Source organism: Lithobates pipiens, unplaced genomic scaffold, assembly GCF_037356315.1.
Source record: "Lithobates pipiens isolate NorthernLeopardFrog02 unplaced genomic scaffold, aLitPip1_a1.2 Scaffold_16, whole genome shotgun sequence".
NCBI lineage: Eukaryota > Metazoa > Chordata > Amphibia > Anura > Ranidae > Lithobates > Lithobates pipiens.
The window spans coordinates 111,824,960-111,843,921 of NW_027507748.1; the positions used below are offsets into that span (position 1 = coordinate 111,824,960).

General features: G+C 44.3%; 1 protein-coding gene across 3 annotated transcripts in view; it reads right to left on the bottom strand.

Annotated features, from left to right (window-relative positions):
• The window catches only part of P2RX5 (purinergic receptor P2X 5), a 139,782-nt gene extending 126,901 nt beyond the window's left edge, over window positions 1-12,881 (bottom strand). For 2 of the 3 annotated variants that reach the window (XR_013274390.1, XM_077480273.1), the window contains exon 1: window positions 12,691-12,881. Coding sequence is in view for 2 of the 3 variants with exons in the window: in XM_077480273.1 (XP_077336399.1) it covers window positions 12,691-12,827 (137 nt within the window). In the remaining variant the exon portion in view is untranslated. The remainder of the gene's footprint in view (window positions 1-12,690) is intronic. The other variant, XM_077480272.1, reaches the window with a different exon arrangement.
• Between the last annotated feature and the right edge of the window lie 6,081 nt (window positions 12,882-18,962).

Here is an 18,962-nt window from a genome sequence, read left to right on the forward strand (position 1 = left end):
GTAAACAGGGAGGAGGGGAAGGGGGCTTCGGTCCACTCCCCTGTGTGAGACAGCCAGCGAGACACGAGAGATGTGTAGGAGTGGGGACCGTTAGCGGTGCCGCTGCCCACAGGTGTCACCTCCCTGGCGGGTGTCACCTGGTGTGGCCTGCACCCCCCGCCCCAAATCACCCACCCCCCCATGTTGAGGGCATGTGGCCGCCCGCTCGTCCCCTACCTTTTCCTTACCTGCCAGGTTGCGTGCTCGGATAATGGACTTTGGATTCTGGGGGGCCCCCACGCCTTTTTTTTCAGCATGGGGGTTCCCCTTAAAATCTATGCCAGACGAGGGGTCTGGTATGGTTTTGGAGGGGGAACCCATGCATTTTTTTTTTTATTTGGTATGGAGTTTCCCCTAAAGATTCATACCAGACACAAAGTGCCTGGCATTGTTGGGATCAAAGTTGAATTCCAGTTCATTGAAGTCAGATGGATGTCGGACTTCAAGTCGCAGGGCAAAGTCAGATCCGCGGTTGTACCACTGCCCTGTCGTACCAGTGTGAACCCGACCTCGAGCTGATTCCAGCAATCTGTACCTTCTTAGTAGCAGCAGTCACCATTAGCAACCACATCTTTCCAGTAGTAGCACCAGTAGTCTTGATGATCCCATCTTGATGCTTTCCTAGGCTCTCTACAAGTTCTAAACCCAGCACCCCATAATACTTTATCTTAGACATCATCTGTTCCTCTCCTGTACATAGCCAGACTCCCAGATCACAGAGCCTCAAGCACCAGGACACACTGGACAGGCAGTCTTCTTCCACTCCAAGCACATGTATAGAAATCAGGTGTCAGGCTTAATTACTCAGCTGCTCCACATACGTCCACCCCAGGCCAGAGCCTGGGTGGAAGAGAGCAATCAGCAAGGAAACTCCTACTGGTTGGCTGGGGGAAGCATTCATAAGTCAGTTTTACTATAACTTCTCATACTAACACCAGAGGTAGCGGTGACACCTACTGGCCGCAAGGGGAAAACACAACTTCACTGAATTTAGGGGAAAAACCAGATGAACAAGTAAACTATAAAAGAGCTAGGTTGTCTAACATCCAGCAGAACTCAATTTAACTAATACTAATACCAGACTTTGTTTCTGGTATGAATCTTTAGGGGAAACTCCATACCAAATAAAAAAAAAAAACGCATGGGTTCCACCTCCAAGACCATACCAGACAGGATGGCTACATAATGCATAGTTGAAACAATAGGAAAGGAACACATATTTCCCAACTGTTCCTCTTTTGGAACCAAAACTTAATGCATAGATCCAGGGCTTTTTTTCTGGTGGCCTTCGCCTCCCTCTGTAGACCGGATAGCTTGCTCCTTTCTGGTGCTAATTGCAGCTGTCAGGAAGAGCTGCGGTATTTATGTGCTAGCCTACTTTCCTATAGAGACAACTGCTGGTTGGAAACTAAACAGTAGGGACCTTGAGTGGAGAGTGAACAAGTCTTGCTTTTTGACTGCTGGTGATTGCTGGGTTGCATTTTAGGTTCTTTTTGGGGCTTTTCCTTGAAGCTTTTTAACACCTTTTTTTTCTGACACTTTTTAAACAGCTTTTTTTGTTTTGTTTCTTTGCTTCCTTCAGCCTACTAATTAAGGGGAGTGGTTAATTGGTTACAGGTGCTTGAGGCCTATATAACCTTGTGTAGAACTCATCTTTGAGGCTGGGTTCACACTGCAGTGATGCAGGAACGCCGCGAATCCGCGGCGGGTTCCCACATCGCAAGCCTTTCGGCGGCAGTTCACACTGCCCTATGCGAACGGCTGGGAGTGTCAGTGAAACGTTAATGACACCCCCAGATCAGTTCGCATATCGCAGTGCGATCTGCAAACTCGGACAGGAATCGGATTGCATGGTGTGAACACCCATGCGATCCGATTCTGCTGTGGACCAAAAAAAGGGTCCTGTGCGAGTTTGGGGCGGGTGCGATGCGAATTCAGCCATACTATCTGTATGGCTGAACTCGCATCGCACAGAGATCAGATGTGATTTGCACTGCAGTGCGGTGCGAATCACATCCGGTTCTCGTAGCCGCAGCAGTGTGAACCCAGCCTTAGTCTGCTGGAACTCCAAGTGGAACTAGTCTAAGTGGTGCATTAAAAACCAGAGTTAGTGGAACTGGTGTAAGTGGTGAGTTAAAAACCAGAGTTTAAAACAGGAGGTTATAACAGGTGTCATAGTACCTGTGTAGTGTGAGTATCTGAGTGTTGTCTGAGTAGTGTGTGTGGATCATTAGTACTTGTGTATTGTGAGTGCACATAGGTCTGCAAGTAGGTTTGCGAGTGCACATATATCTGAGTGGTCTGTGAGTGCACGTAGATCTACAGGTGCACGTAGGTCTGCGAGTGCACATAGGTTTGCGAGTGGTCTGTGAGCGCACGTAGGTCTGCGAGTGGTCTGCAAGTGCACGTAGGTCTGCGAGTGGTCTGCAAGTCCACGTAGGCCTGCGAGTGGTCTGCAAGTGCACGTAGGTCTGCGAGTGGTCTGTGAGTGCACGTAGGTCTGCACGTAGGTTTGCGAGTCCACGTAGGTCTGTGAGTGCACATAGGTCTGCGAGTGCATGTAGGTCTGCGAGTGGTCTGCAAGTGCACGTAGGTCTGCGTGTGCACGTAAGTCTGCGGGTGGTCTGCGAGTGCATGTAGGTCTGTGAGTACCTGTGTATTGTCTTGTTGAATACCTGTGTATTGTCTTGTTGAGTATTAGTGTCAGGAAGCTAGTTGTTAGGTAATTTGTACAGGGTATAATCCCCAATCCTCATTAAATTTAATAGGTACGATGCCCGGAGGGTGTGAAGAGGCAACTTGTTGTACATCTTGCGGCATTTATACGTTCCTTGACCATCTGATCGAGGGTGAATGCTGCTGTGCAAAATGTAAGCGCATTGTTTCCCTGGAAGCCCATGTTCTGAATCTGGGGAAGCAACTGTCAGCACTGAGAAGTCCCTCCATACTAAAGGAAAGCCAGGAACGTACAGGTGCTAGCAGGGGCCAGCGCAGAGGTGGGTGGAGACAAAGAGGTGCAGGCAATAGGAAAGAGTAGATGGGTGACAGTCAGGAAGGGACAAGTGCCAGGGAGGCCGATCCAGGGCTGGAGCATCTCAATAAGTACGCTCCATTGCGTGACTTTGGTGATCCTAGTCAGGGACCAGCAGTGCTGGATCTGAGGGATTCTCCTAGCTGCCAAGGGAAGAACTCCTCCAGTGAGAGTGGGTGGGAAGTGAAGGGAGAGGAAAGACAGATTCTGGTGGTAGGGGACTCAATTCTTAGAAGGACAGAGAGGCCAATCTGTAACAAAGACCTGAAGCGTCGAACAGTATGTTGTCTCCCGGGTGCTCGGGTTCGGCACATAACGGATCTGGTGGACAGACTGGGAGGGGCTGGGGAAGACCCAGCTGTCATGGTGCATGTTGACACCAATGACAAATTCAGAGGTAAATGGAGTGTCCTAAAAAACTAAATTGAGGAAAAGGACCTCCAAGGTAGTATTCTCAGGAATACTACCGGTACATCGAGCCACACCTGAAAGGCAGAAGGAGATTAGGGAAGTAAACAAGTGGTTAAAGAGCTGGTGTAGTAAGGAGTGGTTTGGGTTCCTGGAGGACTGGGCCTCTCAGTCGATAACCGGTACTATAGAAGGGACTGACTGCACCTAAATGAGGAGGGTGCAGATCAGCTGGCAATGAAGATGGCCAAAAAGTTAGAGGGGTTTTTAAACTAGGCGATGGGGGGGAGAGTGCAGAGGTAGAGATAGTAAGCGCGGAACATATTCCAGAGGGTAGTATTGGGGGCATTAGTAGTAGGTTGACCAAAGCACATAAACCCAAGGTAAGTATAGTAGCAAGTTGTAGTTGCAATCTCAGAACACCCAATAAGCGGATGATATGCGACCGGTCTACATTACATGGCATGTTCACCAATGCCAGGAGCCTGGCGGAACAAGATTGGTGAACTAGAGATACTATTGTACGAAGAGGATTTGGATTTTGTGGGAATTTCAGAGCCCTGGTTCAACATCTCTCATGATTGGCTGGCAAACATTCAAGGGTATACCCTTTATCGCAAGGATAGAGAGGGTAAAAAGTGGGAGGAGTATGCCTATATATCAAGAATAATGTACAAGTGAATGTGAGAGATTACATCACTAAGGGTGCTAGGGAGGAGGTGGAATCCTTGTGGGTAGAGCTCCAAAGGGATGAAGCTAAGAAGAAAATAATACTGGGAGTATGCTATAGCCCCCCTAACCTGAGGGAGGAAGGGGAGTCTGATCTGCTATCACAATTTAGATTGGCAGCAAGGATGGGAAGTGCTATCATAATGGGGGATTTTAATTATCCAGACAGGGCAGAGGAAACCGATCATTCATCTAAGGCTCGCCAGTTCCTAAATGTCTTGCAGGACAATTTTATGGGTCAGATGGTAGACGCAACAACTAGAAATAAAGCGTTACTGGATCTACTGATTACCAACAATACAGACCTGATCATGGATGTGGAAATACGGGGCAATTTAGGAAACAGCGACCACAGGTCAATTGGCTTCTGTATAAATCACACAAATAGGAAACATAAAGGTAATACAAAGACACTGAATTTCAAAAGAGCCAACTTCCCTAAACTATGAACCTTGCTAGAAGGCATAAATTGGGATAAAATCTTAGGAACAAAGAACGCGGAGGAGAGATGGGTTTGCTTTAAGAGCATATTAAATAAGGGCATTAGCAAATGCATCCCATTGGGTAATAAATTTAAAAGAGCGAGCAAAAATCCTGGATGTCTTAACTCCAATGTAAAAATACATATAAAAGCAAAGGAGAAGGCCTTCAAAAAATACAAAGTTGAGGGATCATCATCAGCATTCAGACTTTATAAAGAATGCAACAAGAAATGTAAGGGTGCAATAAGGACGGCTAAGATAGAACATGAAAGACACATAGCGAAGGAGAGCAAAAAAATCCCCAAAAAATCTTTAAGTATGTAAATAGTAAAAAAGGGAGGACAGACCATATTGGCCTCATAAACAATGAGGAAGGACATCTGGTTCCAAAGGATGGGGAGATGAAGAAGGTATTGAATTTATTCTTCTCCTCAGTCTTCATGAGGAAATCGGGGGGCTTCAGTAACCAAAACTGCAGTGTTTATCCTCAAGACACATCACAGGAAGCACCTCCATGGTTAACAGAGGACAGAATTAAAATTAGACTTGTGAAACTTTACATTAATAAATCACCGGGACCAGGTGGCTTGCACCCGAGGGTACTTAGGGAACTCAGTCAAATAATTGCCAGACCATTGTTCCTAATTTTTACTGACAGCCTACTGACTGGAATGGTACCAGTTTATTGGAGAAAAGTCAATGTAGCACCAATATTTAAAAAGGGCCCAAAATACATCCCTGGGAATTACACACCAGTTAGCCTAACATCAATAGTATGTAAACTCTTGGAGGGGATGATAAGGGACTATATGCAAGATTTTAGTAATGAGAACAGTATCATTAGTAGTGATCAGCATGGATTCATGAAGAATCGTTCTTGCCAAACCAATCTATTAAGCTTCTATGAGGAGGTGAGTTGCCAGCTAGATAAAGGAAGGCCTGTAGATGTGGTGTATCTGGATTTTGCAAAAGCATTTGACACAGTTCCCAATAAATGTTTACTGTACAAAATAAGGTCCCTTGGCATGGACCATAAGGTGAGTACATTGATTGAAAACTGTCTACAAGGGCGAGTTCAGAGGGTGGTGATAAGTGGGGAGTACTCGGAATGGTCAGGGGTGGGTAGTGGGGTCCCCCAGGGTTCTGTGCTGGGACCAATCCTATTTAATTTGTTCATAAACGACCTGGAGGATGGGGTAAACAGTTCAATCTCTGTATTTGCGGACGATACTAAGCTAAGCAGGGCTATAACTTCTCCTCAGGATGTGGAAACCTTGCAAAAAGATCTGAACAAATTAATGGGGTGGGCAACTACATAGCAAATGAGGTTCAATGTAGAAAAATGTAAAATAATGCATTTGGGTGGCAAAAATAGGAATGCAATCTATACACTGGGGGGAGAACCTCTGGGGGAATCTAGGATGGAAAAGGACCTGGGGGTCCTAGTAGATGATAGGCCCAGCAATGGCATGCAATGCCAAGCTGCTGCTAACAAAGCAAACAGAATATTGGCATGCATTAAAAAGGGGATCAACACCAGAGATAAAACGATTATTCTCCCGCTCTACAAGACTCTGGTCCAGCCGCACCTGGAATATGCTGTCCAGTTCTGGGCACCAATTCTCAGGAATGATGTACTGGAAATGGAGCGAGTACAAAGAAGGGCAACAATGCTGATATTGGGTCTGGAGGATGATAGTTATGAGGAAAGGTTACGAGCACTGAATTTATAATCCCTGGAGAAGAGATATGCTTTCAATATACAAATACCATACTGGTGACCCTACAATAGGGATAAAACTTTTTCGCAAAAGGGAGTTTAACAAGACTCGTAGCCACTCATTAAAATTAGAAGAAAAGAGGTTTAACCTTAAACTACGTAGAGGGTTCTTTACTGTAAGAGCAGCAAGGATGTGGAATTCCTTTCCACAAGCGGTGATCTCAGCGAAGGGCATTGATAGTTTCAAGAAACTATTAGATAAGCACCTGAACGATCACAACATACAAGGATATACAATGTAATACTGACATATAATCACAAACATAGGTTGGACTTGATGGACTTGTGTCTTATTTCAACCTCACCTACTATGAAACTATATGTAACTACCCTGTTTCCCTGAAAATAAGACCTAGCGTGATTGTCGGTGATGGCTGCAATATAAGCCCTACCCCCCAAATAAGCCCTAGTTAAAGTCCTTGTACGTCTTATTTTCAGGGTAGGGCTTATTTTCGGGGAAACAGGGTAGGGCTTATTTGGGGGGGTAAGGCTTATATTGCAGCCATCACTGAAAATCACGCTAGGTCTTATTTTCAGGGAAACAGGGTTTGTAACTATGACATTGCTTTTTTGGTAAGTTAATTATTCAGTGTTGCTGGACGGGGGCTATCTATTAATGCTGCTTGGATATGGGGGCTAACTGGATGTCTCTTGCTGGATATGGGCTGTCTCTTGCAAGATATGGGCTGTCTTTTGCAGGAATGGGCTGTCTCTTGCTGGATATTTTCTGTCTCTTGCAGGATATGGACTGTCTCTTGCTGGATATGGACTGTCTCTTGCCGGATATGGGCTGTCTCTTGCTGGATATGGGCTGTCTCTTGCAGAATATGTACTTCTCCTGCTGGATATGGACTGACACTTGCAAGAATGGGCTGTCTCTTGCAGGAATGGGCTGTCTCTTGCTGGATATGGGCTGACTCCTGCTGGATATGGGCTGTTTCTTGCAGGAATGCGCTGTCAGATTACATACAGGGAGAATCTTCTGTTTACTTTGCGGCCTCTGTAACAGGAAGTCTCATCTACTGGGCCGCCATTGTTCCACTGTTCTGTCTATCATAGGAGATTCTCACTTTATGTAATCTTTTGGCTCTCATTCCCACCCCCCTCCCTGTCCCATCTAGTCTGCAGATGGGCATTGATCAGGTTGCACTGATGGCAATGGTGAGGCTGCTGCATTGATGGCAATGGTGAGGCTGCAGATGGGCATTGATCAGGCTGCATTGATGGCACTTGTTAGGCTGCAGATGGGCATTGATCAGGCTGCATGGATGGCAATGGTGAGACTGCAGATGGGCACTGACCCTTATTTATACCTGCTAACATGTGACACTGGTTAACATGTGCAAGTTAACATAGTTAGTCTGGCTGAAAAAAGACTCAAGCCATCTAGTTCAAGCAATAAACTTAACGCAATACTCAAGAAGGAAAAAGTGTGAATGGGCTCTAGAAGGTTTAATCCATCCATGAATCCATCTTTCTAAAAGCTGTGTAGAGATATGAAGTGGTCCAGTCTCTAACCCCCATCACCAGAAGAAGCAGAGATAGTAGATGCATGTTCTATGAGTACAGCCAAACAACACATCCAGTACATACTCTTAGTGACCAAACCTAGAATTCTAGATTTAAGATCTACACTGTTAAGGTTAGTGAGCAACCTTTGTGTGATGAAAAAGATCTGACCAGAATATCTGGTTTGATTACACTATGTAAGCACAGTTTAAGGGCCGGTTCACACAGCGAGCCGCGGCGAGGCGTCTCCGACTTACCTCGCCGCGACTTGCGGGGAGCTCAGCGGCGACTTGCAGAGGACTTCTGTATAGAAGTCAATGCAAGTCGCCCCCGAAGTCGCCCCGAAGTAGTACAGGAACCTTTTTTCTGAGTCGGAGCGACTCGAGTCGCTCCTCTCAGAACGGTTCCATAGTACTGAATGGGGGCGACTTGCGGGAGCGAGGCGAGGCGAGCCGTGTCGCCTCGCCTCGCCTCGCAGTGTGAACCGGCCCTAAAGGAATGTGTGGTAAGACTATGAACAATGCAGTATGTACATATTTTAAACAAGAAGCAAAAGCACTTTAAAACAAGCCCTCACTTACCTCTGTAACTAAAAAGGTTGTGGCGAAATGTAACTTCAACATTCACCATTGGAGCACTGAAATCATGGCTCCTTGGCTGTAATTTCTCCTTGGTATCCTGCCAGCCTTATAAATGTAAATAAACAGCAGGTGCTGTTAGAAACCAACTAAAACCTGACTTTAGAGTCTCTGCTAACATCCTTGAGGATGAATTACTGCACAATACATGCATCTACAGCTAAAAGGTTATTTTTAAACTATTTTAGTGCCTTTTAAATAAATGCACTTTTTGTTTACAACTTTAGATCAATATTTTTTGCTAGAAAATTATTTAGAAACCCCAAAGATTATATATTTTTTAGCAGAGACCCTAGAGAATAAAATGGCGATCGTTGCAATTTTTTATGTCACGTATTATTTGTGCACCGGATTTTTAAACGCAATGTTTTTGGAAGAAATACAAATTAATTCATTTTAATGCAAAATACACAATATATAAAGCAATTATTTTTTGTAGAATATAAAAGATGATGCTATGCTGAGTAAATAGATACCTAACATGTCATGCTTTAAAATTATGCACGCTCGTGGAATGGCAACAAACGACGATACTAAAAAATCTCCATAGGCGACGCTTTCATTTTATTTTATTTTACAGATTACCTGTTTAGAGTTATTGCTCTTGCTCTAATGTGTGCCGCAATACCACACATATGTGGTGCGAACACCAATTACATATGTGTGTGCGACTTATGTATGCATTCGCTTCTGCGCAAGAACATGGAGGAATGGAGATGCTTTAATTTTGTTTGTTTCTTATTTTTTTTTTTTTTCCACTGTTCCTTTCTTTTTTTTCTTTTTATCACTTTTATTCCTATTAAAAGGAATGTAAGCATCCCTTGTGATAGACATAAGGAATGATAGGTCCTCTTTATGGAGAGATCTGGCGTCTATAAGACCCCAAATCTATCCTCTACCTTTAAAAGCAAAAGATCAAAAAAACATTTTTTTGGATCCTTTAATTAAAAAATAAATTGTTTGCTTCTGCCCTAGACGGGAAGTGACATCATGATCATAGAGGTGATCAGAGACAATCTGGTCACCTCTATGGCAAAACGCATGAACCGTCAAATCATTTCATGGGCGTGCTGTTTAAATCGGTAAGCCTAATGCCGCGTACATGCGATCTAATTTTCCGGCGGAAACTCGAGTCCACCGGACAATCTGCCGGTGTGTGGGCTCCGGCGGACTTTTTTTACCCAAAAGTAGTAGTTTTGACTCAATACGGCCGTGTGTGTGCTAGTCCGCCGTACTTTTGAAATGAACAGACTTTTCCCGCACGGAGAAAAGTCAGTTTATTTTGAGCGTGGTTCAGGGTAGGCGGGACTAGCAAAGTCGCTGGCCCCGTCACCTGGTATGGACTTAAAGGGAAAGCCCTACACTGAAAAAACAGTGTGGGGGTCCCCCCCTAGGTCCATATCAGATCCTTATACGAGCATGCAACCCGGCCGGTCAGGAAAGGGGGTGGGAACGAGTGAGCGCCCCCCCTCCTGAGCCGTACCAGGCCCCCCACCCCAAAGCACCTTGTCCCCATGTTGATGAGGACAAGGGCCTCTTCCCGACAACCCTGGCCGTTGGTTGTTGGGGTCTGCGGGCGGGGGGCTTATCGGCATCGGGAGCCCCCTTTAATAAGGCCCCCCACCCTATGTGAATGAGTATGGGGTACAATGTACCCCTACCCATTTACCTGTGAAGAAAATGTAAATAAAACACAACACACAAGGGTTAAAAATAATTTATTGCACAGCTCCGGGGGTCTTCTTCCCTCTTGGGGGGTCTTGTCCCCCTCTTCAGTTCTTCTGGCTGGGCCTCCGCTCCTTCTTCCACCTCTTTTACTGGTGGTGGCCCGGTCTTCTGTCGCGGTTGTCGCCGCTGTCTTCGCACACCTTCTGTTCTTCTGTTCTTTTCTTCTTGAGATGTTGACTCGTCGCTGTCTCTGGCCGTAATGACAGGGACGTGTTGCGCGGCGACTTATATAGGGACAATGGGCGGGGTCACCGGGTCATGTCCCCGTCCATTATGATGTCACAGTCCCAGCATCCTCTGGGACTGTGACATTATAATGGGTGGGGACAGCACCCAGTGATGTCCCTATATAAGTCGCTGCACGCCGCGTCCCTGTCATTGCGGCCAGAGACAGCGACGAGTCAACATCTCAAGAAGAGAAGAACAGAAGGCGGCGAAGACAGCGGTGACAGAAGACCGGGTCACCTCCAGTAAAAGAGCTGAAAGAAGGAGCGGAGGCCCGGCAAGAAGAACCGAAGAGGGAGACAAGACCCCTGAAGTCGGAAGAAGACCCCCGGACAGCGGCGGCGACGAAGAAGAAAGCCGGGCTCCTCCGCTAGTAAAAGAGCTAGCAAAAGAGCAGAAGATAGCGGAGAAGTCCGGCGAGAAGACCCCCCAAGACGGAAGAAGACCCCCGGAGCTGTGCAATAAATTATTTTTAACCCTTGTGTGTTGTGTTTTATTTAAAATTTTTTCACAGGTGAATGGGTAGGGGTACATTGTACCCCATACTCCTTCACATAGGGTGGGGAGCCGGTATGCAGGGGGCCCCATTATTAAAGGGGGCTCCCGGATGCCGATAAGCCCCCCGCCCACAGACCCCGTCAACCAACGGCCAGGGTTGTCGGGGAGAGGCCCTTGTCCTCATCAACATGGGGACAAGGTGCACCCCCCATGTTGAGGGCACGCGGCCTGGTACGGCTCTGGAGGGGGGGCGCACTCGTCCCCTCCCCCTTTCCTGACCGGCCGGGTTGCGTGCTCGGATAAGAGTCTGATATGGACCTAGGGGGGACCCCTACGCCGTTTTTCCGGCTTAGGGCTTCCCCTTTAAGTCCGTACCAGGTGATGGGGCTAGCGACGTGTCAATCTCGCCGCCAAAGGCGGCGACATTGACTTCCTTTGCTAATCCCGGCTACCTGGAGCCGCGTTCAAAATGAACGGACTTTCCTCTGTGTGTGGGCAAGTCCGTTCATTTCAAAAGTCCAGTGGACTTTACGGCGGTTTGTCCGCCAGACTAAGTCCGCCGGATAGTCTGATCCATGTGTACGCGGCATAAGAAACACTGGTGAGTAGCGGGGGGGGGGATGAGGGGCAGACGGCGGATGTTTCTGAAAGCACTGTTTTTGAAAGCAATCTAACAGTTAATTAGTCGCTTGGATTGCTTTCATTAGTAAGCGAATCACTGGCAGGAAAAAAATATACTGGGGTTATAGTTGAGAGCCTTAACAATATCTCCAGTAAACCACTTTGCAAGCTGCAACGTTACATATAAATACGTATTGCTGTTGGGAATAGTCTGGGCACTTTATTGATATATCTCAGGAAACTGGTACAAAGGCATATAAAACCTACAAAAAAATAAAGCAAATTTCTCCAACAGTTTATTGGTGATAATAAGCATGTGAGGCTAGTGATAGCATCAGTGTTATGCAAAAACAATTGACTGTTAACGGCATGAAGAGATAAATACTTCCCTCTCCCTTAGTAGCGCTGCTGCACTAGAACACAAACTATGCATTGAACAAATTAATACATACATATGACAATAACCTTTACATTGTAAGCTCTAGTAAGCAGGGCCATTTGCCCTTTGTATTAGTTGGCATTCTAATGTAAATGATTTATATTCTATCTAGTGTAATATTTTTGAGCCCTTATGAAATAACTTGCACCTGTTATCAACTTTAATTATAAATAACGAAATTAGTGCAAAAAGTCTAAAAGTCTAAAAACTAAAACTAAAATAATATGATTTATATATTTAACACAAGATATCTTGAAAATGTATTATCACGTAATATGCCACATTAGAACACACATATTATTTATCTCTAATTGGTAAATTATGGCATACCCTTTATAACGTAATAACAATAACAATAACAATCTTATCCAACACTGTATATGTCTATATCTATATATATTTATCTATCTATAAATCTATATCTGTGTGTTAGAAAAAAACACACACACATATACATACATACACACACATATATATATAAAACCTGACTTGCATTCATAATGCGCTGAATACATGCTGGCACAGAGCACATGATATATACAGCTAAAGAGATATGTCCTTACCCCACAAGATACGCCAGAATGGACAGCTGAACAACTCGGAATAAAATCCCAACCTTTTTGTTCTTGGCAATTACATATTTTTCAGTCTTATAATCAAAGAGTGACATGAACAGCCCTTTCCAAGCGACCTGCCCCATTCTGTCTGCTCACATTGCAGCAATGAAGGCGAAGAGTCAGGAAGGGAATGCAGATCTGATTCAGGCACACGCGCTCTATTCTGAAACATGAGAAACAGCTGAGACTGGTGCTACTGCTCACTGCCTATACAGTACATCTAGGACAGAGCTCAGTATGCAGTAGCTTCATGATTGGCATGTGCGGGATCACTGCTAGAGTAAACTAACCACACAGCTTTATTATTAAATGTATCTTGTCACACAACTTTCTTCAGCCATTTAAATAAACCAGCTGATTCGCCTTTGGGCTTATTTAAAACCAAGATCCATTCCAGTGCCAGTTCAGTATGAGCAACTGCTCTGGCACCTACATAGTACATACCAGACAATTTCTCTATATTATGAATCCTGGATGAGGGTACATTCATGTAATCCTAATTTTTGTGAATCTGAGGCTACATTCACATTGTGCAAGATCCATTCCAGTCTGCTGGTTCAGTTTAACAGGAACATCAGTGGAATGAATCATATCCTAATTTGTTGCATCTCTTTCAAGGTCCTGTGGTTAGACTTTCGCTCTTTATATGCTATGTTTTTTAATGAGGTTTGTTGAGGAAACTTGAGCACCAATGCAAAAGGCATCGATAAGATAAGCCTTGAGCCTACACCTTGGTTGTTACTACAAACTCTGCAGCACACACCTGCCCTAAACAGAAAGCTTAAGTAGACTGCTGGACATTAAAAATGTAACTCCACTTTTGTTGAGAAAAAAACATTCCTCTTTGGTTGAACTATGTATATTACAAGGATTTTCTGGCTCTAACCTGCCCCCCTTCCTATGCAGATAAATAGTGACATCCCATGCTGGTACAAGCTCCATTAGCATGCCAGTTGAAAAGGCCAAAGTGTGCCCCCATCCTAAAACTTTAGCAGCATAGATTCCAGGTTTTGTCCTTTTGCACTTCCCATCCTCTACTGAAGCCCCTAAGGCAGCTGCCTTTTCTGCCTATACCTTGGACCGGTGTCTTGTCATATAACGTCCTCCATCCGATAGTGTCCGCTGCGTACTGCGCATGCGCAGTACACAGCGACACAGATTCCGAAAATTGCCGAGGATGAACAGCGCCTGCGCCGTGAGTCCAGGTTCTATCCCCACTATCCAAGTGGACATAGAGTAGGAATAAAAAAGATCCGAGCGCAGCGAGGCCAAGCCCGAAGTGTGGCGAGCGAAGCTCGCCCGCGAGGGGCCCTCTAATATTCACAACCCTATGTCCGCTTGGATGGTGGGGCTACCACCTCCACTCACGGCACAGGCGCCGTTCAGCTTCGGAGATTTTCCGAAGCTTCGTCTGCTCCGTACTGCGCATGCGCAGTACGGCCTGGACACTATTTGATGGCCGGACACTATACGGCAGAACACCGGCAGCCACACTTTTTGGTTGCAGTAGCTCCATATGAGGATCCAACATAGAATGTAGGCACCAGGAGATTCCTGCAAAAACAAATCCTAAAAATACCGCAAGCTTGTGTTAAAGTATAAATCATAGACTACCACTTTAGGGTGGAAACCTGACCACCTAGGATAAATCAAAGTGAACATAGAGGAAACAAACTATATTTACCTACAAAAATATATTTTTTGAAAACTGAACCCAGAACCCAATGCTGCACAGCTGAGTTGATAACCGCAAGCAACGGCCAAAAAAGGCTTCATGAACAGGGCCGTATTAAATACTTCTATATGTGTTGGATCTTTTGACAGAAAAATTACTGGTAACTACAAAAATGCTTGTTTTGGGGTGGACATATGCACATTTATGAATGAACTCTTAGGAATGGCCAGTGGAAGTTAGGAGAAGTTTGGAACAGAGGTCCTAGAAGGTGCAGAGATCTTGCCGTTGGAATCCCGGGAAATGTAGGAAGTTGATAAGGGATCTACCTGTTAGCATCAAATGAAGGATAAAGCATCAATTACTGCTTGAACTTTCAATTCACATCACATCCTGAGAAAGTTCTGGTTTGCAACAAAATGAGTTGATGTAGCATGGTTTCTGGAGTGCAAAAATATTAATGCATGCCAAGTTGGTCTGCCGGCATACACTCTTTCACCTCATCCTCTTGTTATCTGATGGCATTTCCTTAGAGGGATCATTGAGCGGGCTAAACTAAGGGAGAGAAAAGTGACATTTTACTGTGCAACATTTAATAAGAAGCACAAATGTGAACTTACAGCACAGAGCATTTAATGGTGTTTATATGATTTTACTATCATTGGAGAATTGATTGACATGTGTATCTCCCCAGCTACAAGAGACACTTAGTGGCATGAATATGATTGGATTGAGGAGTGATAGCACACAATGATGCACATTATTGGCATATACAGTATATGTGAAGGAATGGTTTAATCTTGTGCGTGTTCCCGGCTCCCAGATGTCAGTTCATTAATGCTCGTCTCACTACCATGAGGGAACAGATGGAAGGTATTCCTTCTATCAGAAATCTATTCTGCTTGTTTTATTCTAATCTCTAAGGTTGTATCAGTTGGGATATGGATACACGTGTCAGTATTAATAGATACATTTATTTAACATAGGGAAATAATAAATGGCCCTAATGGCATTTTTCTGGTGGTAGTCTCCTCAAATTGGTTGCAAACCTCTGACATGAAATAAGGCCAATCATATCACTCTATAGTGTGTACCTATCTCAATCTAGAGCACTAAGTGCAGTGTTACTTCTGTCTGCTTCTTCGTTCCTTTGCTATCTGCATGAGTCACTTCTGCCAAGTTTTCCTGACACCAAGAGAAAAAATGTGACGGGGAGGGATCTCCAGCTGATTAAAAACCTCAGCTCTGTTCCTGTGAGCTGTGTGAAGGGGTGTGTATCCCTCCCTTCCAATCAGCTCTCAGAGACCTCCTCGCTGAGCTCTGCAGAGTGTAACTTCAGCTCTCCGCCCCTTTTCTCTGACAGCTTGGACAAGCTTTATAAAACCTGCACATTTAAAGAAGACTATAGATAAACAGGTAGAACTTATGTAGGATGATTTGTTTAATCTCTGTGTATCACCTTAGTCCAGTCACTTCACTGGGTATATTTAAGGGTTTACAACCATTTTAAGAACTACCTATGCCTTATTCAGGCAAGCATTTGTGTCAGAGTCGGTAACATTGCCAACAAGCTTGGAAAATTCAGTTAGCTCTGACTACTGCCACTTTAAGAATCTGTCGTTATGTTAGTGACAAATTCTTACATAGTTATATAATAGGTAAGGTTGAATAAAGACAATAGTCCATCCAGTTCAACCTGTGTTGGTGTATGTGTGTCAGCGTCGATAGCCATTTCCCATATCCCTGTATATTGTGTTCACTAAGATGCACATCCAAGAGTCTTTTAAAAATATCAAAACTCCCCGCTAATACTACCAACTGTGGGAGAGATCCTTATCGCCCTGGCAGTGAAAAACCCCTTGCGCAGCTTTAAGTTAAACCCCTTCTCCTCCAATCTAATTGTTTAGCCACGTGTGCTCTTACGCTCCCTGAAACTGAATAACTTTTTTTTCCTATGCTGGGATCCCCAATAAGGTATTTGTAAATTGCTATCATGTCCCCTCTCAAGCGTCTCTTCTCCAGCGAAAATACATTTAGTTCTTCAAGTCTTTCCTCATAATTGAGATCCTCCATTGCCCTTATTAATTTTGTTGCATTTCTTTGGACTCTCTCCAGCTCCAGCACATCCCTTCTGAGGACTGGTGACCAAAACTGGATGGAATACTCCAGATGTGGCCTAACCAGAGTTTTATAAAGTGGCAGGATTATAGTTTTATCTCTGGAGTATATCCTCTTTTTTATGCATGCTAATTCTGCCGGCTTTGGTAGCTGCAGCTTGACACTGCATGCTATTGCTCAGTCTGTCATCTACTAGGATCCTTCTCCATTCTTAATTCCTCCAGAGTAGTTTGTGTTTGTGTTTTTAGCCCCCAAGTACATTACCTTACATTTCCCCACATTAAACCTCATTTTCCATCTAGTTGCCCACTCCAAATTCTTATAGGATTACCACCAGTAAAAGTATAATTCCGTGCCCCTGGAAGACGTTACCTATAACGAAACGGCGTAGAGAGGAGCGACGTACTGACGTCACCGCGATCTACGCTGGACCCGGAAGCGACGGGCAGCGTTACTAAGCCGGCTGGCGAATTTGTTTGTTTTACAAAGCAAAGTTTTTTCTACTTGATGTAAGTGCAATCTTTTTTATTATATTAAATTTCGTGACTATATCACACTATGGCGATTCCTTTCGTTATTATATGTGCTGGGCAATGAGCGGTGTGGCCGTAGGATTTTTCTAACCATTGGAATAAGCGGTGTGGCCGTAGGATTCTTCTAACCACTTGAACCAAGCGCTTAAAGAGGATACACCCTCCATGCAGTCCTGACTCAGAGGAAGCGTTTTTGATTTGGCGATATCTGGTCTCTGAGATGAGATCAGTGTAGCTGGTAAGCGGCAGTAGTGTTGGTGGTGGAAGTCCTCTTTTTTCCTGCAAACTCTGATGACACTTTTCCTATATCGGTGTGGTGTGTTTAAAACACGTTGGAGATTACAAGCAAAACATTTTTTGTTGATGGGATGATGGACTAATATTTGAACATTAGTATATGCATTTCCCTGTCTGCACTTTGTTAATATTTTTGATTTCATGCTTTATTTATTCACTCATTTGCTTCACATAGCATTTATCGGATCAGTATAGCGCAGCTTATTTGGGAAAAAGTATAATTCTAATGCCCCATACACACAATTGGAAATTCGGCCAGCAAAAGACTGATGAGAGCTTTTGGTCGGAAAATGTGACCGTGTGTATGCTCCATCTGACTTTTGCTGGCCAAATTTCCACCAGCAAAAGATTGAGAACATGTTCTCAATTTTTCCGACAGAAAAATTTTCTATCGGAAATTCCGTTTGTGTGTGTGCAATTCAGATGAGCAAAAAAACACGCATGCTTAGAATCAAGTACGAGATGGAGATGCTCAGCCTGGTAAAATGACCGTTCGTAATGGAGATGGCACACTGCAAATTTTTAAATCTTTCAATGCAGCTCATTCTCTTATTTATAATGCTAGAAGAATGAAGTTGTTTTACTGCTCATATTCACACAGAGTTCTCACAAACTGATTTCTTTATTATTTCTCATGATCTCATGAATAATTTTTTTTGTTTTTCAAGCCAGATCTCCTTAATAATGTTTACAAGTAATTTTTTTTAAGCAAGATCTGTTGTTTTTATTTTTTTTTTATTTTATAGTGATCTCCATTTTTTTTTGTATGTCACGTTTTCACAACACCATTATTATCTTGTATTTGTAAATCTCAAGAAGGTTGCTTGGTGTTGGTGTCTCTTGTTAATTTTACATTGTATTTTTGAAATGTACCCGCCTACTCACAAACAAACTGTCCTATTTGAAGTAGCACACATAGGCAAGTATTTCTGAAAACAAAATATCCATTTATTCTGAGTCGTAACAAAATAAAGAGGAAGGCAATGCTGGAGAGACTGGTGAAATTCGCAAAGCCTTTGTACCCCAGGGCAGACATCAATAATTTTACAGTCGCAATTGGTGGCTCGAGGAGTCCTTATAATAGTGAACACAATCCGGTCCAGGACTCCAAGAGATCAGGAACAGCAGCAGATGACATATGTACCCAGGCTGTGGTCATACAACAGCATGCATCTTTCTCCAGACCAGACTGAACCCAAGCCAGACTGAACTCTGGTCTTCCTTAGATGCTTCCTTCCAGGCTGTGGTTCTGGTATTGGAGGTGTAGCAGGAGGTGGAGGAGAAGGAGGAGTACCTGGAGGAGGAGGACCATGGTTCAACTCACAAATGTAGCTTTGGCTTTTGAGTTGGCTCCTCAACCCCTTATTTAGGGCTTGTAGCATCACTTCCTCACATAAGAGGCATTGGCCCTCCTCCATTTCCAGCATTTTGCAGACTGTAATGTAGGCAAAGTCCTCTTGAACACAGTGGGGAGTTCTGAGGGCCGCAGTAGCCTTCAGAAATAGGCAAATTGCTGCCTCCTTCACGTGAGTCCTCTTCCTGGCATTTTTTGGTGGAAGGCTGAGGGGAGGGACCTGCAATTTGGGTAGGCTACTGGG